Source organism: Trichosporon asahii (assembly GCF_000293215.1).
Source record: "Trichosporon asahii var. asahii CBS 2479 unplaced genomic scaffold scaffold00035, whole genome shotgun sequence".
NCBI lineage: Eukaryota > Fungi > Basidiomycota > Tremellomycetes > Trichosporonales > Trichosporonaceae > Trichosporon > Trichosporon asahii.
In genome coordinates, this window is record NW_014040889.1 from 66,810 (window position 1) to 87,495 (window position 20,686).

Below are 20,686 nucleotides of genomic sequence, written 5' to 3' on the forward strand. Positions count from 1 at the left end.
ATGCCGCCGCGTGCGCCGCCGCGCGCCGCGCCCACGCCCGCCGTCCACCGCTCCGGACTCCCGAACCAGCTCGCGTGGTTCATCGGCCAACTCCCGCCCACGCGCAGCTTTGACGGACCCGTGTTCAGGCCCGACGACATTATTGGCCTCTTCAGCAATATCGCTGCGAACGGCACGGGCAACAGGCCGGTACCGCCGGCGCGCGGCCCGCCGGCAGGGTACGGACGGAGATACTAGACGACCGTGGGGAAGGACGAAAGTGGGCGGTGCGAGCGTAGTTGACCAGCGTAGACTAGCCTAGATAGGTTCGAAGTTTCTTCCACGTCTTGAAACGTAATGCAACAGTTGCAACATGTCACTCAAGAACTGTCTGTTCATGGAGGCATTACATATGAGCACTGATACAATATTATTCTCGAAACTCTCTTCTAATGCTGTGCGTGCTATGACTATCTTTCTTCTTTCCTCCTACTCATTCGTTTTCACTTCTTCTCCTCTCACGCTTACGCGGAGTAGAACTTTTTGTTGATTTGGTGGATGAGCGTGTTCAGGTTGAACGCGGCGATGCTGTCGAAGAGGTCGAGACGGACATTGTTGTCGAACTGCGCCTGGAGCAGGTCCTCCATGCGCATCTCCTCCTTGCCAATGTACGCGTTTCCGTGTCCCGTCATCTCGAGCGTAACCACACCGACGTCGTTCGAGCTGATAATAACGTGCAGCTTGTCGAACTGGCGCGGGCTGAACTGCGCCACACTGAGAAGGATGCCCTTCTCGTACAGCTCGGCGGCAGAGTACTTGTACGTGCCAAACTTGGACTTCTTGCCGCCGAACGTGCGCCAGTACTGCTTGGACAGGATCGGCGCCTTCTTCTTCTGCTGCAGCGCCGCCATCGACGTGTCTATGTAGTCGTGGTACGACTGGATCTGCTCATCGAACTTTGAGCGCTTCTCCGTCAGATGCGCCTGCGCCTCGCTCATAGCCGCAAGGTCCACCTTGCGCTTCTGACGCAGGCGGTGCTTCTCGCGGATGTCGCACGCGATAGACACCAGAAGACCCTGCAGGTGGTCTTCACGCGACAGCTTGCCGAGCTCGACGAGCGCCATGCAGAACTCGATCGCTCGCGACTTGACCTCGTGGAATGGAAGGGAGCGGATGCTCTCCATCTGATACTCGGCCTCCTCTGGAGTCGGCGGTAGGTCGTGGCGCTCTCGTCGCGCCTGCTCGAGGGCAATGTCACGGTGCACCTCATAAACCCATCGGTTCTCATCCGCCTCGGTGGGGTGCGAAAGCAGAACCTCGTACAGGTCCTTGCCGGTCTGGACGCGGAGGACGGCGAGCACGTGGCGCTTCGCCTGAGACTCAAGTTCACGGACGCGCGCGACCTCTGGGTCAGACGTCTGAAGCTGGGCGAGACGGTTCGTCAATCGCACACGAACAGTGGCGTTGCTGCGATCGTAGTCGATGGGCGGTCCCTCGAGCTGGTCGAGCACACTCTCGATGGGGTCCTTAGGCTTGCCAGCCGTAATGGTCTGCTGGTGGCGTATAAGGATGGCGAGCAGGCCGTAAATGTCCTTCCGCGTGATGCTGATCGGAGTCGCCTCCGAAGTGCTCTCGAGCATCTCCTGCACCTGGAAGTCGACCTCGGCAACGTCGAAGATGAAGTCGCTCATCTCTTTGCCTGCGACGCGGATGTACTCCTGCAGAGGCTCCCGCACAAGCCTGTCCTTGACCGTTAAGCCTAAGTCCTGGGAGGCGATGAGGCCGAGCAGGTGTGCGATGGCGTTCAGGTTGCGGCGCATGACAGGGTTGACGTTTTCGGCGATGCCATATGTCTCGGGAGCCGCAATGGCCGGCAGGATGAAGGGCATGACGACCGCCTTCGCAACGACGGGCCAGAGAAGGCTGTCATCGCACTGGTAGCGAACACGGAGCGCGAACAGGGCCTCGCGGGCCATGAGGCGCAGCGCGTACGGCATCTGCGGGATGGAAGCCATGATCGACTTGGCAACCATGTCGGTGAGGGCGCGCAGCTCCTGGAGGTGTTGAATGTACAGAGCGCGAGTCTCTCCGTGGGTTTGGAGGACTTGCTCGGCAGTGAGACCTCTGGGCAGGGTGCTTCTAACACCTGTCAGACTCTCCTCACTGTTAATGAATCGGTTGTAGATGTCCACGGGGTCGGTCGACAAGTCGAGCTCCTCGGCCTGCACAACACGCTGGATGTGTGGCAGCAGCACGTTCACCAGGTACGGGGCGAGTGTCGGCCTGATGAACTGCGTCGTAACCGAAGTGATGGCGAAGCGCGTGTTGGCAAGATCCTCCAGGCTGCGCGAGCGCAGGATCTGCTCGTGGACAGAGATCTGAATGAACTTGTGGAACAGATACGCTTCGCGCTTGTCGTGGCCGAAGCCGAAGAGGATCAGGGTGACAGCCTCGACGAGTCGGCGGTCAGCCTCGTCCTCCTCGTTTGAGAGCTTGTGCAGCAGCCGAGAGAGGTACTGCGGCTGCGTCTGCAATGTGAAGAAAAGGTGCTCGAAGAGCTCAAGCTTGCGCTGACTCTGGCGGTCCAGGTGGATATTGCTGAAGGGGTCACCACCACCAGGAGGGTGGAAGGCATCCTCGGTGACGACACCGTGGCGGCGCTTGGCGCGCACCAAGTCCTCGAAGGACATTTTGTTCTTGAGGATGAGAGCGATCTTGGTGTCAAGCTCCTGAACCTCAGTCTCGAGCGTCTGGTTGACTCGGAGGAGATCAACAACACTCTTGCGCATCTCGTCGATGCGGAGCTGGTCGTAAAAGTCGGTCTCCGTGTCGTCCAGGAGGTGCATGTAGTTCTGGATGGTCGGGATGTCGACTCCGTGACCGGTGATAAGGCGCTCGTACATTTGGCGCTGCTGGCGACCACGCCACAGAGCCTGGATCTTGGTGATCTTGTCCTGGTTGTTATACAGGTAGGACAGGCGCAACCAGTACTTCCTACGCTGGATGAAACCTCGGGAGAGCGACTGCAGGAAGATGAGAGCACCCTGTGTGTGGGGGTCGATGAGGTAGTCGCGCCACTCGAAGTACTCCCTCCGCGCGAGGTAACCACGAGCGACCGCCTGGAAGCCGACAACGTCAGGCTGGACAAACTCGAGCTTCTTCTTCTGCTCGTGCGTCTGCTTCTTCGCAAGCTTTGTACGAAGGAACGACTGGAGACCACCGATCGATCCAGCTACTTCGACCTTGGCGAGCGCCTTCTGCATGTTTTGGTGCTGCTTTTGGGCGAGGCGACCACGAGCGAGAGCCTGGAAAGAAGAGACCGAAGGTGCAAGCTGAACAGCGGCGTCGGCGAAGACACGCTTCCGTCGGCGGGCGATGCAGCCTCGGGCGGTGGCCTGGATTGCCACGACGTAGTCGGTGGCATCGTCCAGACGCTTCTCCTGAGCCTTCTGGCGACGGCGAACAAGCATACCGCGAAGGTGGCTCTGCATACCGACGAAAGTGGGCAGATGGCCATGAACAGCACGGAGCTCGTTTCGGAGGGTATTGCGCTGGAGGCGTCCACGAGCGATAGCCTGGAGGGTGGTGATAGCCGAGCTTACCTCCGGTTTGGTGATGGCGACGCGGTCCTGCTTGATGCTCTGGCGGACGAGGCGGCCGCGGCAGGTAGCTTGCAGACCTCCCATCATGTGAGAAACCCGCTGAAGCTCCTTTGCACGAACTGCGGCCCGCATGCGGGCGAGTCGACCTCGGGCATGCGCCTGGATGCCGACGATAGGCTGCTCGACGCCACGAACGCTCGCGACGTATTGCTTCCAGCCCTTACGAACGAGGTTGCCGCGAGCAAGGGCCTGCAGGTGCGTGGCCCATTTCTGAAGCTTGTCGTGGCTCTTGCGCTCAGTCTTAATGGCCTGGCGAGAGACATTGCCGCGAACCTGAGCCTGGAGCTTGGCGATAATGGGAGCCGCCAGCTTCAGTTGAGCCTTCACGCGCGCCTTGCGCTGGCGGGCAAGCACGCCGCGGAGGTGGTTCTGCAGGGCAAGAACTGAGTCCTCACATTCGAGGAGCTCTCGGTCACGGCGCTCATCTTCGGTTTCTTCCTCTTCTTCAGGCTCCCAGGCAGCCTCCTGAGCTAGACTCTGCCCAGCCTGTTGAAAATTTGGCATCGCAACGCCCTGGATGCCCTTCTGAGTGGCAGCGAGCTGCTCATCTGAACGTCAGCCAGACTCAGAGGAACCATTACTCACCCGTGAACTCGAACTGTCCAACCAGGTTGTTCATGCGCTCAGCCCGCCCGAGACGAGCGAGGAGATGGGACAGAACGTGGATACAGAAGATCACCTTGGGGATGTTCTTGGCGTTGTAGAGATCGGTTAACTCGAAGATGAAAGTCTCGGGCATGCCGACGCTGCGGATGAAGACCAGGAAGTAGTTGATGTTGTCGGTCTGACGGAAGCGGTGCTTGGCCTCGGTCCAGATCTTCTTGACAACTTCCTCACCCTGGAAGACTCGGGCAAGCTTGGCAAGGATGACACCGTCGCGGAGACCTTCCTCCATTTCGGTAACACCTACGTCGAGCTCCTCATCCAGACAACCCTCAATCCACTGCTGGGCTTCACCTACGTGACAGAGGTACTCGTAAGCTGCAATGGCATGTCGTTGCTTGTCCATCCAGTTGTTGCCAGCGAGGCGCTTGGAAGGCAGGGGAGCCGGCGCCAGCTCAGCCGAGGAAGCAGAAAGAGGCAGACGAGACGACAGGCGCAGGCGGTTGGACATGCCGCTGACACCTTGGCCGCTCTTCACGTTCGGCCCGCGGGTCGGGGTTGAGCCGAGCGCGCTCATGAGATTCTTCATCTCGGCTCCGGCCACCTCTGTGCGCCGGGTGGGGATCGTGCCGACGAGGTCGCGTCGAAGCTTCTTCACCGGCGTGTTGGAGAGCGTCTTGCTCGGCGAGTTGACCGTGGTCGACGGCGAGAGAGGCGATATCGGTCGGTTCGATGGGGTAGGCGTAGGCGGCTGGTTAACGCTGTTGTTGAGGGAAGGCGGGGGCGTGTTCTCCTCCTTGGAAGGAGACATGTTGGTCGCCATTGACACTTTACGACTTCTGGGACCAGAAGACTTGCGAGTGGCACTAGCACGTCGCGAAGCATCCCCGTCCCAGCCTTGGTCGCCTGACACGATACGAGGCAAGTGCTTACCAAGCCGACGACGATCGCTAGACATCGATGGAATACGAGACCGCGGGGATGGCGCAGGCGCGGCTCCGTTCTTATCGGGGCTACCAAAGCGGGATGCTAAGGACGACACGTTGTTAGTCGACACAGAGCCAGCCTTGGGAGGGCCCGTCGGTGCGCGGTACTCAAGACCAGCGAACTTCTTGGAAGGGCTCGGGCTGTCTTGAGGAGCCTCGGACTTGAGAGACTGGGGGATCACAGACTTGAGGGGGGCCTCGTTCTTGCCGAATGGCGAGTTAAAGGGCGACGGCTTCAAGGGAGTTTGCTTGGTAGGCGTGCCGTTCTGAACAGGTCGCTGCACTTGACGTTCAGGAGTGGCAGCCGCACTGGTGCTTGCGACCATAGGCGAGCGGGGCTCGGGGGTAATAGCCTCCCGAGTGGGCGTCTTGGGCCGCAAAACCTTCGTGTACGCCTCCTTGGTGGGCGACTTGGGACGGAGAGGCGACTTCGTAGGCGGAGTTTCGCGACCGGGACTCTTAGGCAGAAGGACCGATTTGCGAGGGCTGCCGGGCTCGAGCGACAGGTCGGACAATTTGGCCTCCAAAGCACCAGGTCGGACAGGGCTGGAGTGTCTGTAGTCGTTAAGTCCCAGCTGGCTGGGGCTGGGCGACCGGGGTGGTTGAGGAAGCGCTCGGGGCGGAGTCAGCTCCGCAGTGTTCGTGTTGCTCTTGACCTTGCGCAGCGAAGGTGCCTCGAACTTTCCATTGGCAGCGATTGGAGGCGACATGTCTGTCTTGCTCGGCGGGGTAGAGCGAAGGCGCTGTTGAGCATATGGCGACTCGGGGATGTCGCGGGGGTCGCTAACCAGGGAGACAGGACGAAGTCTGCGGATCGAAGGGATCTCCGGCTGCTCGGGAGAGCCCTTCGACTCACCAAACATTGAGTTTGGCCGGAGGCGGCGAATGGAAGGGGCCTCGACAGGCTCCGGTGAAGCTCGCGAGTCACCGAACATCGAAGCGGGACACAGCTTGCGCAGAGGGGGCGCCTCTTTCGGCTCAGCGATGTCCTGGATATCTCCACTCCCGGAGACCGGACGCAGCCTTCGTGGCGAGGGTGCTTCAACGTGTTCAATGGTGGCCATGACAGGCTGCGGGCGAGGCTTCTTGGACCCCTCCTCCTTCTTTGTAACGGGGCGAAGCTTCGGGAGCTCTTCCTGGCCGTTGCTCTCCTTAGACTCGGGGAAGGTGGAGACCGGTCGAAGGCGGCGCAGCGTCCCCGCCGCTTCCGTATCAGGGAGCTTCGAGACCGGCTCCTTTGACTCCTTCGTCACAGGTCGCAGCTGAGGAAGAGACTTCGCTGTCGAGCTTTCCTTGTTGCCGTTGTCGAGAGCAGTCGAAACCGGTCGCAGCTTCGGCAAAGTCGAAGCAACATCAGTGCTAGGAGCCGGCTCCTTTGGCTCCTTCGAGACCGGCTTGAGCTGTGGCAGAGGCTCTGCATCCGACTTGGGAGGAGTAGAGATCTCAATAGAGCGGCTCTTGGGCAACGGTGAAGGGGTGTAGCTCTTCTCCGCCGAGACAGTACGGGACTTGGGCTCTTGTGGATTCGTTGGGGGTGGCGGTAAGGACCTGTCGAACAGGCTGTTTTTCGTAGGAAGTGCCTTGATGATGGTTGGCTCGGGTGGCGGAGGAAGTGCCTGCGGGATGACATGGGTGATGGAGATCTTCTCCAGTGTTGGGATATTGGCAGGAGGCGCAAATACGGGCAGTGGGTCGAGCTCGACCTTGAACTCGTCCACGGCGAGACCGGCCTTCTTGCGTTCCTCGAGGCGACGAAGGGCGTTGGCTCGAGCCGCAGCCAGCGTGTCCTCGGGGTTGTGTGACGAAGGTGTGCGAGGAACCGCGGCGGGGGAGAAATCAGCAACGGACTGGGGCCGCGAGCGTTGCTGAGGAGCAGGCACCGGGGAAGCAGCGGTGGCGGTCTTGTCCGGGGTCGCGGCGGCCTGCGATTTGTCTGGTGTCGGAGCAGCGACAGGCGGCTCCTGCGCCATGACCGGAGTAGAGCACTCGGAAGTGGCCTTGCCGGACTGATGAACAGGCTCAGCTGGTGTAGTGGGCTCCTCAGCCGTGGTTTCGTCACGCTCGGTCATGGAAGCGGTAGGGGCAACTGAGGACTTGGCAGCCCGCAGCGAGCCAGACCGCGCAAGCGGTGACGGCTCAGCCTCCTGAATCCGCGTCTCCCATCGGGACGCCAGGCCGTTCAGCGTTCCGCCCCTACGCGCGCCGGACTGGGAGCAGCCTGCTGTTTCTCCTGGGCGGGCTCAGCAAAGGCTCCGGCGCGTGACGAGATCATCGTGCTGCGCGGCCGAGCCTTGCTTGGGGTGCGCTCCAACGTTGATTGGGAACCGTCCTCGTTAGCAGCCTCAATCTTGGCTTCCCATCGCCCACGGGCCAGGTCAACGGATTTGTTGACGCGAGAGTGAGTGCCGAACATGGCGCCGGAGCCAGAACGGCGAAGGCCACCTGTGTTGTCTTCGTAGGCGGAGGGGTCTGAAGGAGTCGATGAGTGAGACTCCTTTCTGAGTAGGCGGGTAGAGTAAGAATAGATGGAGGACGCAGAGTCGCTCGTGTTCGGAGCGTCCTGGCCCATGAGAAAACAGGGTTGGGAAAAGGAAAGTCGAGTGGCGCTGGTGATTAGCGTGTCGGAAGGGTTGTCGAACTAGGTTGTCGGGGGTGTAGCGTGACTAGTCGAACGGGGCCATGGATACGCAGTATTTGTGTCTGCGATCGATGAGTGATGAGAGAGAGGGAGAGAAACCACAACGGTCAGAGGGGTTGTTGGGAAAAGCACCTGGCGATGTGAAGAGGTAATGTCCCAGTCGTCCTGAGCTGAGCTTATCCGCGTGTTTGTTTTGACGGTCCTTGTTTGTCTCTGGACCTTGCCAATGTAGTGGCGCGGGATCAAACTCGAGGGCCAGTCCCCTAAAAGAAGGCGCGTACGTCACGGCCTCGACCCTGGCGCTTGTTTACAATGGCGGACATGCACACGTGGTGTCCGTTGGCCACCCGTCCCAGACTTTGCACGTGACCCCTCCGTTTTCCCTCGACTCACCCTCAGAATTTCCAGACAGCGTGCTACGGTGACAACGCTCGAGCGACTCATCTCAAGTGACCATCTCAGTCACATCCCGCAACAATGGGAAAACACGACAAGAAGTCCGGAAAGGGACGTCTTGACAAGTTCTACAGACTTGCCAAGGAGCAGGGCTACCGAGCCCGTTCGGCTTTGTGAGTTTCCGGCCAGCGACATACAACTGACCATCCAGCAAGCTTATCCACCTGAACCGCAAGTACGATCTTCTCTCGAACGCGAAATGTTGTATCGATTTGTGTGCTGCCCCCGGAGGTTGGCTTCAGGTTGCTGAGAAGTACATGCCGAAGGGCTCTCTCATTATCGGTGTCGACCTGATGCCCATCAAACCGCTGCCCCATGTCATCGCATTCCAGGCCGACATTACGACGCCAAAGTGTCGCAACGAGCTCCGCCAGCACATGCACGACTGGAAGGCGGATCTGGTGCTGCACGACGGTGCGCCGAACGTCGGTGCTGCATGGGTGCAGGACGCTTTCTCGCAGAACGAGCTTGTGCTTCAGTCGCTTCGTCTCGCCACCGAGTTCCTCGTCAAGGGCGGCAACTTTGTCACCAAGGTGTTCCGATCGCAAGACTACAATTCGCTCATGTGGGTCTTCAACCAGCTCTTCCGTCACGTCGAGGCCACCAAGCCGCCTTCGTCGCGTAACGTCTCCGCCGAGATCTTCGTCGTCTGCCGTGACTTCATTGCGCCCAAGCACATCGACCCCAAGTTCCTCGACCCCAAGCACGTCTTCAAGGATCTCCAGTCGTCGCTCCCCGCCTCTATCACCGAGGCTCCCGCCGAGGAGGCCTCAACTGCTGCCACCATGGCCTCGACCGCCAAGGCTGCCAACGCCGCTGCTCGTCTCGCTGCCACGAACAACCACGCGCACGCCAATGTTTACGCTCCCGAGAAGAAGCGCCGTCAGCGTGAGGGTTACGCCGACGGAGACTACACGCTGTTCCACAAGGCGAGCGCTTCCGACTTCGTGCGCGGAGACCCGGTCGCGATCCTCGGTACGATGAACAAGATTGCGTTCGAGACCGAGGAGGAGAAGGAGTGGCTGAAGGTCACGACACACGACGCCGGACATTGTCTCAAACTTTGAGGACCTGAAGGTGCTCGGCAAGGGTGACTTCAAGGCTCTGATGAAGTGGCGACTCGCGATTCGCCTCGAGATCGGTCTCGACGTCAAGGCCAGCAAGACCGAGGAGGCTACTGAGGACGTCGAAGTGGAGGAGATGGACGAGGAGCAGCAGATCTCAGAGGAGCTGAAGCGTTTGCACGAGGAGAAGCGTGCGAAGCAGAAGCGCGAGAAGAAGCGCAAGAACGAGATCAAGACCAAGACGATCCAGAAGCTGCAGCTCGGCATGACGGCCCCGACAGACCTGGACATGGACGACCGGGAGCTGGCAGGTGAGGAGATGTTCGATCTGGGCGAGGGCGAGCGCGAGAACCGCACTGGCCGATCGATCGAGGATGCCGTCCGGGACGCGGATGGTATGTCCGAGTCTGAGGAGTCCGAGGTCGAGCAAGAGGAGGACGACGACGAAGTCCTCTCGTCCGACGAGGAGAGGGAGCGCCGCACCGCCGCGCTCGAGGGCACGCTCGACGACCTGTACGACAGCTACAAAGAGCGCAAGAGCGAGCAGGACGCCAAGTGGAAGGTCAAGCAGCAGCGGCTCAAGGACCGAAACTACGACGCTTGGCACGGAATCCAGGAGGGAAGCGACAGCGAGGACGACGGCGTCGACAAGGGCTACCGCAGCGGAATGGTGCGCGTGCCGCGGCGCGGAGACGCGGACGAGGAGGAGGAGGAGTCTGAGGGCGAGGGAGGCTGGGACGTTGTCGCCAACCAGAAGGCGCAGGACTATGACTCTGACTCGGACTCTGACTCGGAAGCCGAGGACGATGCCGACGCCCCGAAGAAGAAGAAGGCCAAGGTCACTATCCGCGACCCCCGCCCTGTCGCTCAGCCCCAGCAGAAGAAGCTGCTGACGAGCCTGTCAAGGGATGACTCGCGCGACAAGATGTCCCGCCAGGCGCAGGTGTGGTTCGACCAGTCCGTGTTCAAGGACATGGGCGACCTCGCTGCTCTCGATGGTGACGACGAGGACGAGGACGAGGACGAGGAGATGGATGAGGACGATGCTTCCGACGACGACAGCGTCGACAGCGAGGGCGACGTCGACATGGGCTCTGACGAGTCGACGCTCGAGGCGCCCGAGGATGACGACGACTTTGAGATCGTGCCGCAGGAGGTCGACGAGGACCCGGAGTGGGACGTCGACGACGAGGACCAGGACGAGGTCCTCCAGCGCAAGATCAAGGAGAAGGGTATCCTGACGGCCGAGGCGCAGACGCTGGCGAACCGTCTCGTGAACCGCGAAGTCACCGCGTCCCAGCTCATCGACGAGGGCTTCAACAAGCTCTCGACGCACAACAAGGACGGCCTCCCGTCCTGGTTCCTCGACGACGAGAGCAAGCACTACCGCCCCAACATCCCGATCACGAAGGAGGCAGTGCAGGCCCTGCGCGACCGCCAGCGTGCACTCGACGCGCGCCCGATCAAGAAGATCGCCGAGGCCAAGGGCCGCAAGAAGATGAAGGCGGCCGCGCGCCTCGAGCGCGCCAAGAAGAAGGCCGCTGGCGTCATGGAGACGGAGGACCTGAACGACGGCGAGAAGGCGCGCCAGGTCAGCCGCCTCCTCCGCCGTGCCGCGGCTGGAGAGAAGAGGCAGGAGCGCAAGGTGGTCGTCGCCAAGGGCGTCAACAAGGGTGTCAAGGGACGACCGAAGGGCGTCAAGGGCAAGTACAAGATTGTCGACGCGCGCATGCGCAAGGAGGTCCGCGCCCAGAAGCGCATCGCCAAGCGCGACAAGGGGAAGAAGAGGAAGTAGATCATTGTCGTCAAGACTTAGACTTGGGCTCCGTTCCGCACTACCAGTATTATATGTACTATCATGCATTTTCATGGCTTTTGGTTAAGAGCATAGAGCCTTGGTGTACTTGCTACAACTACAGAGATATGAGATAAGAGAGAGTGAGGAGAGAGAAGTGGAATGAGATTCAGGATTTAGAAACCGAAGGACAGCTGCGAGCGCGTGAACACGGGCGGCTTCCATTTGAGGCATGTCGGATCGATTGCATTACGCGTCTTGGCCTTCGTCTTCTGGTGCTGCTCGAGCACGGCGTCCGTAAGGTGGATGATGTGTTGACCCTTATAGTACTTGATCATCTGCAGGGCTTGGCACGTGTGCATGATGTCTCCGTGCGTGATGGACGTGCGCTGGGCGATCTCATCGAGAGAGATCTCGTCTTCTGATTCGGTGAGGAGGTCGACAATCTTCTCCTGCCAGTACGCGCGATAGGAGAGGAGACCCAGGTCGGACAGCGGCTTCTCGGGTGAGCCGAGCTTGCCCTCGACCTTGGACAGCTCGTAGGAGAACTCGATGAGAACTTTACCGTAACCCTTACGCTGGTGCTGGGGCAACGTCAGGATACACGCTACGTTGTATCCTTCCGCACTCTCCTTCTCCTTCGAAAAGTAGCCGATCAGATGGTCGCCGTACTCGTCCTTGACCGTCATGCAATAGTACATGAACGGGTCCACGTCGTAGTAGAGCGTCTTGTGGTCCAGGAAGCACTTGCTCAGCAAACACAGGTTCCGGCACCAGGTCCGCTGCCGCCGTCCGTCAATCTCGAAGAACGAGATGTTGTCCTTACGGTAAATCTCGTTGCCCGGAGGGTGCTGCAGCGTGCACTTTGTTCGGTGTCGCGTAAGCTGCGTCAGGCTCGGGTAGTACAGCAGACAGAACTCGCAGATGTACAGCTTCGGCAGGTACGCGTACTCGGCCGGGTACGGTGAGAAGTACCACGACTCGACCTCCGACTTGCCGATCTGCAGCTTGTTCAGGTTCTTGACACGAGAAATCTCGCTGTGACTCTGCGTCATTGAACCCGATGTTCGCAACTTCTCGATTTCGTCCTTCTTGCTGAACACCGCCGGTCCAGCACGAGGGTCGCTCGGCTTCATGTCCTCGACCTCGTTGTCGCCGTCGGCCGACGACATGGAGACGTCGCCCTCCGCGTCCGTGTCGTCCTCGCCGTCCGCATCGTCCGTATCATCCGTCTCGTCTCCGGTCGTGGCTCCGGAGCCCTTGCCAGCCTTGCTCTTGCTAGCCTTGCCCTTGCTAGGGACCTTGCCGACTTGAGAGGCAGCTTTCGTCGCGGCCTTCTTCAGGAGACTCTTGGGCGCTCCACCCTTCGACGGTCGCGACGGGGAAGCAGCGCCGGACGCCTTCGGGGTTGCCTTTCCGGTCTTCTTCTTGTTTGACTCCTCCTTGGGCTGCGGCCACTCGAGTTCCTTGTCGGTGAGCAGGCGGCTTCCACCAACCCATTCGTCGAGACGCTTGTTGAACTCGACATAGTGTACGTAGTACTCGACATCATCGCGGGGATCCGGCTTCGGGTCATTAGGTCCGGGCTTCGGGGCAAAGGCCGAGACAGGTTTCGGTCTTGTGGATAGAATCTCAGCTTTTCGGTGCTCCTCTTGCCCGTTGCCCAGGGGCTTCGCGACGAAGATCTTCACTCCCGGGACTACATCCTGAACAAGGTTAGTGACCATTCGGTAATCGACGGCAAGGCAAGATACTCACAGACAGAGTGTAGGTGCCAGGCGCGGCGACCTTGGGAGGAGGTGGGTCCGACCCAGCTCGACCGGCCTTAGAAGAAGGTGTCCCAGCCATTCTCTTGAGCTAATAGACAGCTCCTCGAACCGGCGGTTGAAAGATCAGCAAGCCGTCGATCCGATCGGTGGACGTCGGTGGTGGAGGTCGATCGTAGGTGGAGGTCAGGAGTATTGCTCTGGCGGGACCAAATGAAGTGGTGCTTTGTTAGACAATCAGTTGCCACCGCGCTTATCGCAGGTTGTGGTGCACGGTCCGAGTCGAAACAAGCGGTGGCGGACTGAGTGCCGAGATAGGAACAAATGCGCGCGGTCGCCGGTGTGGATTGGGACGGCGAAAGGGTGATATTCGTGGATGAAAAAGCAGGTGGATAACGAAGGAAACCGATGAAAAATCTGCGTGGCGGGAGCCCAGTAAGAAGGATTGTTTGTGGGCGGGAGCATATGGGCTGCAGGGGGAGCATTTCCGCAGGCGGCAGCGGGGTCTCCACAGTCATGAGACACGAGGAGGAGGTACACGACCGCCAGCTCCTGGCCCTCGCCTGTCGCCTTACGTTGCCATCGTCCTCGGCTTGTCACGAGCAACTCACCTCTTCCTCCAATCCTCACACCACCCGTCTTGTGCATACCACACTCTCGTCCGTCAGATCCTCCGGCTGCATCTGCCTGGAGGCTCTGTACCTGCCGCGATTATGTTCTCTCGCGGCTCGTCGACCCCGCCGATCGACCTCGATGACGCTCACCTCGAAGTCACCGTTACGCCGTCGGCGTCTGCGTTCTACGCCGGAGAGACCTTTTCAGCAGTCATCACGTTGCGAAACACGCGTATCCCCCCTCACCTGCGTTCGCTCGATGGTACCGTGCAGCCCTCAACGTCGCGTCCTCACCCCACGCATCTATTACCGTTACAGAAGCGGTCATCAGGAGGCGCAGCAAGCCCAGCCAGTCCCGGAACTCCGACCTTCTCCCCAGATGGGAAGTGGAGAGGGGAGCATGCTCGTAGGCCGAGCGGCTTGGGACACACACGAAGAAGCCAGAGCTTGGCTCTCGACAAGAGTGTCAGCTCACAGGAGATGATCTGGGCTTTGGGAGGGGGGGATCGGTCAGGTAAGTGATATCTGCAGCGCTAGCGTCAGTAACAGACTAACCGTCAGAGCCTTCGACGCCTCTTCCCCCACCACTACCGACACGCCGGACACCTACCATTCCCTTATCGCACCCGCATGCGCGTAAGGTCTCCGTTGCAAGCACCGCAGCCTTCAATTCGCCGAATCCGGACGAATCCAGGTTCCCATCCTCTACACCTCCGCTTCAGAGTGATAGCGAGACGTCAACAGAGTTACGATCTGGCAGCTCGGAGCGTCTTGACTCCCTCAAGGGGCCATCACCGCTCGATGTCTCGCGCAGTTCCATGCGACTGTCTCCGAGCCCGACACCATCGTTACCTTACGTTGCCGAAGAGTCCCCCACGCGATCGACGCCGAGAACGTCGCCCGTGAAAGACCCTGGTCGGTTGTTCACGCCAGACCTACCAACGCCTGCAGGGTCGCCTGGGGTACCGTCACCGGCATCGATGCATTCGACACTGTCAAACGGCAGCGACAGACGGCGCCAACGGCCACACCACGCCCGTTCTCCAACCTACCACCACACCGCGTTTGGAAACATCGACGCTCCTCCCCTGCACCCTCAGCTGCGCACAAAGCCTGTCTCCCAGGTTGGTACGACTACGGTGCTGTGGGCGCATGCACGCCTCATTGCGCGGTTCGCCCCTTCTACGTCATACATCCCGCCTGATCCGCTACTGCCACTTCGATCGCGACTGTTACACCAGCCTATCGGCTCTGGTTCGCTGATTCCCTCAACGGAACAGGACAAGAGCACGTTAGGGTCCCGATGGGCGCTGAACTTTGGCACTGGTACTATCGGCCACCAGACCCGGCCCAGCCTTACGGGAAGCCTGTTTGGGTTGGCGAAGAGCATGGTCGGAGGTGCAGCAGGTGGCAGTCTTGAGGAGGAGAGAAGACGTGTGTGGAACACACACGATTTGCCCGTCCTGGAGACGACTAGAAGCCTGATGGGCGTGGACATCAAGCTCGGGGAGGGAGAAACGAAGGAGTGTGGGTAGCTCACCCGAGGGTGAAAGGCTGACGTGACAGATGTGTACACACTGCAGCTCCCGACGTCGCTCCCGCCAGCATTCAAAGGCAAGGCTATGCGATTCTCCTACGAGCTCGTCATCTCACTGAACGTGTCGCTACCCGGAGGAGGGAAGCGTCAGCGGACAAAGGAGATCTCCGTCCCAGTACGGATATGGCCCAACGTGTCTCTCCCACATCCCCTCAGCACGTACAACATCCTGGACCCTGTTATCCAGACAAAGGAGGAGGGCGTGATTGTGGAACAGACGCCGGACGCGAAGACGCCACTGTCACGGCGGCGCAACACCGGCCCGAAAGAACTGCCTCAGCCGAAACCCGACTCTCTCGCCGCGTACGCCCGGCAGCTCATGGACACGGTTGAGCCAGCGGCCGACGGACATATCCCGGTGCCGCCCTCGCCTAGCAAGCCATTCAACCCCCTGACACCAAAGACGTCGACCAGGACAAACAAGTCACCGACGAAGGCCGATTTCTTTCTGTCGCCAGAGCCCGAGCGGACACAGGTGCGCCCCCGCTCGACCAGCATTGTGGCTGGTGACGACGAGCTCGTAGAAGAGACGCAGAAGTGCGGCGAGGTGGTTCAAATCTTGTCGCGTCACAGTCCTAAAGGTAAGCAAGGTAGACAGGTCCGGAAGCTGACCTCAAGCGTCGTTCGATATCACGAAGGACGGAGAAGTCGTCGCCGTCCTAACGCTGATCAAGACCGCGTACCGACTCGGCGAGACGGTGACTGGCGTGGTGACGTTCAACGAGCCAAAGGCGACCGGACGTGTGATCAAGTTCTCGGCCTATCTCGAGACACACGAGCTGATCCCCGAAACCCTGCTGCCGCCGAGTGCGAGCGAGGCAGGGCGAGTGAAACAGCCAGACCTGCGGCGCGTGCACGCCGAGTTCCGCTCGAGCTACGCGGTGCACACGTCTCGCACGCCGTTCAGCCTCGACATTCCCTCGGACGCCACTCCTGCCTTCGGGTTAGTCGCGGGCAGCGAGGGCCGGCACGGCGGTCTGGAGTGGCGGCTCAAGCTCGCGTTCCTGGTCGCGTCGCCAGAGGAGTTCGACGCAGACGAGTACTCCGAGGAGGACTACGCTGCGCTCGAGGCGTTAGAGTCCGTGGACGCGCCGCCTCCGCCAAAGCCGATAGCTGAGCCCGAGGTGCTCTCGTTAGGTACCAGTTGAGGGCGACTGCGACAACGGGCCGTACACTGCGGCTCCCGGACTCGCGCCCTACTTTGTCCGCGACGGCGAGTGGAGCGAGAGCGAGACGCAGACGGTGCAGTGCGAGGTGCCCATCCAGGTGCTCGCGGGCAACACGGCGTTCGTCGTTAGACCAAGCAACTTTACGGTGTAGCGCGACGCTTCAGTTTAGCAAACACATAGATGCATTCCATTAGACATATCGTGCGAGTGGCGAGCAAGCGAGCAAGCGAGCAGGGGGAAGAGAGGGAGTAAACTAGAGACTGAGATAACGTCAGCAACACATCCCTTCACGCAAAACGAGAAGAAAAGGAGGGATTTCAGAGAACCTGGAAACAGCATAGCCGCATGGGCTGATACAGATGGCACTTCCTATTTTTCACAGATGTTGTCATCACAGTGGTCGACGTCAAGCGCTGGGGGCGCGGGCGTCTAAAGAGGTGAGGGGGGGTGGACACTTACGATTAGAGAAGAGGCTGCCAGGGGCGAACAGAACTGGCAGCACACAAAGTGGAGAGGACGACAGACAAGAGTAAACACAAGAAAGAGTGTACACCGGACCAAAATTCTTGGGCCCATGCGGGCCCTGGTTATGTACGCGCCGGGCTGCGCTGGCTGGCCGAGCTGGGCCTCGCACCCTCCCGCACCAGATGGTCTAGGCCGGCTTTGGCTGGCTCGTGCGCGCATGCGCGTGTATGTGTGCCCGTCGATCATCGTTAGTTGCCGCCACACAGACTGAATAGGCACATATTCCCGCAGCACTGGCGATATTTCCGTCCCTTGCTGTTCTGGCTGGTTGGCCGCGTAGGCTATAGGCGGGCGAGGCCAGGCGGGGAGAGAGATCTCGATTGGTCGCGGCCCACAAGACTCGCCGCCAATCCTCACCGTAGAGCCCGAGCCCGCAAAGCCTTTCTGGCTGGCTCGCACCCAAAAATCGATACCTCGCACCAAAGCGGACATCCCCAAATCTCCGCAGGTACAGAGAAGCCACTATATAAAGCGAAAATGCAGCCAAACTTGGATTTCTTCACCTTATCGACGACGAACCGCATCGCCGTCGCCCCTACGATGGGGGACGACTTGCTACCACTTGGCATCGGTTCTGATCGTAGAGCAACTTACCTCATAATCGCTTCGCTTCCTTTACTACTATACCGTGGATGGACGGAGTTTCATGAGGGGTAGACATTTTTCTCTTCTCTCCTACTGGACTTTTAACCTTTGATGAACAACACTATTCCCTTCTGCTTCTCTGCACTTTTGGAACTACTGACTGTCTAGTGCGAGTGGTGTGTGTGTCAGTCTGTGCTGGATGCTGGAACGGCTGTTTGTTTGTTTGCTGGCTCAGTCGTCGCTCGCCGCGCTTGTGCTCTTCTGTCTGCACCAAGCAGTTTGGCTGACATCGAAGCCGAACGGAATCAGATCCATGACGCGAGCCTTCCTTGCCTTCCTCGCCGCCTTCCCCGCCTCCACCAGACGTCACATTTGCAGGGTTCGACCGCATAACGGGTGTCACAGTGCGCACACAACTACCACATTATAACACAGCGCCTTTCTCACCAGCGCCCACTACATCACACAAGCCGCGCAATGTCGAAGGTACCGACCCCGAAGCGGCGCGCGAGCCCGCCCCCGCGGGTCTCGGAGACGACGCATCTGAACTCTCCCGGGAAGGGCGCAGCGCCTGCTCCCGCTCCCGCCCCGGAGAGGAGGAAGACGACAGCGACAGCTCTCGTGTACGGCATCCTGCTGGGCTTCCTCTACTTTGCGATCAACAAGTATCAGGATGGCTGGACGCTGAATACGGTCCTTGACGGAGAGGTCAAGGGCCACGCACCGTTCGATGACGGACGGAAGGAGACCGCACCTCGCGAGTTTGTCAAGCCCGTCAGCGACGCACTGTTCCACACCAACGTCATGCTCGGTAACGACGGGTGAGTCGCCACTAAATTATGTCGAAGCAAGCTGCATGTTTGCCTTCGGAGCTGACACCAGACCCGAGCCAGACCTCTCCGGCGGCATGATCCCGGCCGTCGCGCCGCCGTTCGCGATGACGCGATGGACGCCGCAATCGCGCCTGAACTGTAAGTTGTTGAGACGTCCTTGAACTAATGGCAGACGTCTCGATGTGTCCGTACAACCAGACAGACACAACGCTCTCCGGGTTCATCGGTACGCATCAACCCGCGGTGTGGATGGGCGAGTCGGGCCCTGTGCAGGTGCACGCCGGCATTGGGCCGGTCATCACCGACTTCCTGCAGCGCGCCATGCCCTTCAAGCGCAAGAACGAGTACGCCAGCGCCAACTACTACTCCAACCTCCTGCATGGGTACCACGGTGATGTGCGTGCCGAGTTGTCGGCCTCGAGCCGTGTCGGCCACCTCCGCTTCACGTTCCACCCGAACAGCCATCGTGTCGACCCGTATGTCGTGCTCGACGCAAGCCGGCGCAGCGTCTTCACCAACGACCCTAACAATGTGACCTACCCCCTCGGATGGGTTCGTGTCGACACAGAACGTAACGAGATCTACGGCTGGAATGATGAGCGCCAGGAGTAAGAGCTTCCTAACGATCGCTAGTTGACAACCGCAGCAAAATCCTGCTCTCCGAGGAGATCCCAGCGAAGGGGTTCAAGGGGTACTTTGTTGCGCGCTTCAGCGAGCCCATTGCCAAGGGCGGCATCACGTGCAACGGTCTGCCATATGCTGGTCTCGAGGCGGAGAGCAACCTGCTGAGCGGATGGGCGATCTTCCCTCGCGACACAAAGTCCGTCGATGTCCGCATCGGCGTCTCGTTTATTAGCATCGAGCAGGCACGACGCAACATTGACCTTGAGATCCCAGACGGACAATCGCTGGCGAAGACATCACGACAGACTCGCGAGGCGTGGGCTGAGAAGCTTGACAGGCTCACTGTCTCTGGCGCCACTCCTCAGAACAAGACGGTACTCTACACCGGCTTTGCGCACACGCTCGTGTACCCTTACGAAGTGTCCGAGAACGCGGGCACAAAGGAGGAACCCAAGTGGAAGTACTACTCGGGATACCTGGACAAGGTTGTTTCAGGCGTCTCGTACTCCGGTTACAGCATTTGGGACACGTTCCGTGCGACTACAGCTTGGCAGCTGCTGGTTGCGCCCGAGCGTTCCGGCCCCATGATCCAGAGCATGCTCCAGGACTACGTGCAGGGCGGCTGGATGCCGATGTGGAAGAACATTGTCGAGACGAACATCATGGTGGCGACGCACGCCGATTCCATCGTCGCGCAAGCGCTGAACGCGGGCGTGACTGGGTTCGACAAGGCATTGGCATACGCGGCCGTCATGAAGAATGCGTTCGTGCCGCCGGATCACGACGTGGAGATCCGCTACTGGGACAGGCAGCAGCACACGCCCCAGGAGGTGCGCGCCGGCTTGACAGAGTACATGAAGAACGGCTGGGTCGCGAACGACCGGCACAGCGAGGCCGGCTCGCGCACGCTCGACTACGCGTACGACGACCACGCCGCCGCCATTGTCGCCCGCCACAACGGAGACGAGCACAACGCGACACTCCTCGAGAAGCGGTCCAAGAACTACAAGAACATCTGGAACAAGCGCACCGGCTTCATGGAGGCGAGGAACGAGGATGGATCCTGGGCCGGCGAGTGGGAGGGCTGGTGCGAGGGCGACCACTGGGCGTACAGCCTGACCGTGATGGTGAGTGTGCTTGGGGCCAGCTATTGAAAAGTCCTTGGAGCTGACAAACAGCACGACATTCCCGGCCTCGTCCAGCTGATGGGCGGCAAGGACAAGTTCGAGAAGTTTGCCGATGCGCACTTCAACGGCGGGCACAATCTGCACACAAACGAGCCAAGCCACCACATTGTGAGCTGCAACCCACCTTCACAAGCTAATCCCAGCCCTACGTGTACGCCCTGGCCGGCATCCCCTCCAAGACGCAGCACTGGGCCCGCTCCCTCGCTGAGTCCGAGTACAACCACACCGCCCTCGGCCTGAGTGGGAACGAGGACTGCGGGCAAATGAGCGCCTTCTACCTCTTCACAGCCCTGGGCTTCTACCCCGTCGACCCAGCTGGGGGTGAGTACGTGATCGGCGCGCCATTGTTCGACAAGCTCGACCTCCGTCTCCCAGCGGCGGACTGGACGCCCGGCGGCACGCTGAAAGTGAGGGCCAGGGGAGTCAGTAATGAGAAGCAGTACGTTAGGAGTCTGGAGGTGGACGAGAGGGCGTGGCGCAGGATCACGATTGGTCACAAGGACATCATGAAGGGCGCCAAGCTCAGGTTCAGTATGGCCAAGGAGCCGCAGAAGTGGCCCGAGAAGTGAGCTCGTAGTTTGTCTTGAGATAGTTGTGTGCAGT

At 60.0% G+C, this 20,686-nt stretch overlaps 5 protein-coding genes across 5 annotated transcripts; 3 read left to right on the forward strand and 2 right to left on the reverse strand.

Moving 5' to 3' along the window:
- Window positions 1–503: 503 nt before the first annotated feature.
- Window positions 504–7,799, reverse strand: A1Q1_00735 (cytoskeletal protein binding protein; the record flags this gene model as incomplete). The annotated part of the gene is made up of 3 exons (XM_014325696.1): window positions 504–4,189; window positions 4,227–7,374; window positions 7,428–7,799. 3 exons carry the CDS (start codon window positions 7,797–7,799, stop codon window positions 504–506), a joined length of 7,206 nt encoding a protein of 2,401 aa, XP_014181171.1.
- A 782-nt stretch (window positions 7,800–8,581) lies between these two features.
- On the forward strand, window positions 8,582–11,183 carry A1Q1_00736 (RNA methyltransferase; the record flags this gene model as incomplete). The annotated part of the gene is made up of 2 exons (XM_014325697.1): window positions 8,582–9,352; window positions 9,402–11,183. 2 exons carry the CDS (start codon window positions 8,582–8,584, stop codon window positions 11,181–11,183), a joined length of 2,553 nt encoding a protein of 850 aa, XP_014181172.1.
- Window positions 11,184–11,359: 176 nt separating this feature from the next.
- A1Q1_00737 (histone acetyltransferase (HAT) catalytic subunit of the SAS complex, Sas2p) lies at window positions 11,360–13,031 on the reverse strand (the record flags this gene model as incomplete). Its single annotated transcript, XM_014325698.1, has 2 exons — window positions 11,360–12,889; window positions 12,942–13,031. The coding sequence occupies 2 exons, from the start codon at window positions 13,029–13,031 to the stop codon at window positions 11,360–11,362; spliced, it is 1,620 nt and encodes a 539-aa protein (XP_014181173.1).
- A 631-nt stretch (window positions 13,032–13,662) lies between these two features.
- A1Q1_00738 (uncharacterized protein) lies at window positions 13,663–16,308 on the forward strand (the record flags this gene model as incomplete). The annotated part of the gene is made up of 4 exons (XM_014325699.1): window positions 13,663–14,077; window positions 14,125–15,090; window positions 15,169–15,741; window positions 15,779–16,308. The coding sequence occupies 4 exons, from the start codon at window positions 13,663–13,665 to the stop codon at window positions 16,306–16,308; spliced, it is 2,484 nt and encodes an 827-aa protein (XP_014181174.1).
- A 1,608-nt stretch (window positions 16,309–17,916) lies between these two features.
- Window positions 17,917–20,652, forward strand: A1Q1_00739 (alpha-1,2-mannosidase; the record flags this gene model as incomplete). The annotated part of the gene is made up of 6 exons (XM_014325700.1): window positions 17,917–18,260; window positions 18,322–18,410; window positions 18,475–18,880; window positions 18,919–20,023; window positions 20,075–20,191; window positions 20,269–20,652. The coding sequence occupies 6 exons, from the start codon at window positions 17,917–17,919 to the stop codon at window positions 20,650–20,652; spliced, it is 2,445 nt and encodes an 814-aa protein (XP_014181175.1).
- Window positions 20,653–20,686: the final 34 nt, after the last annotated feature.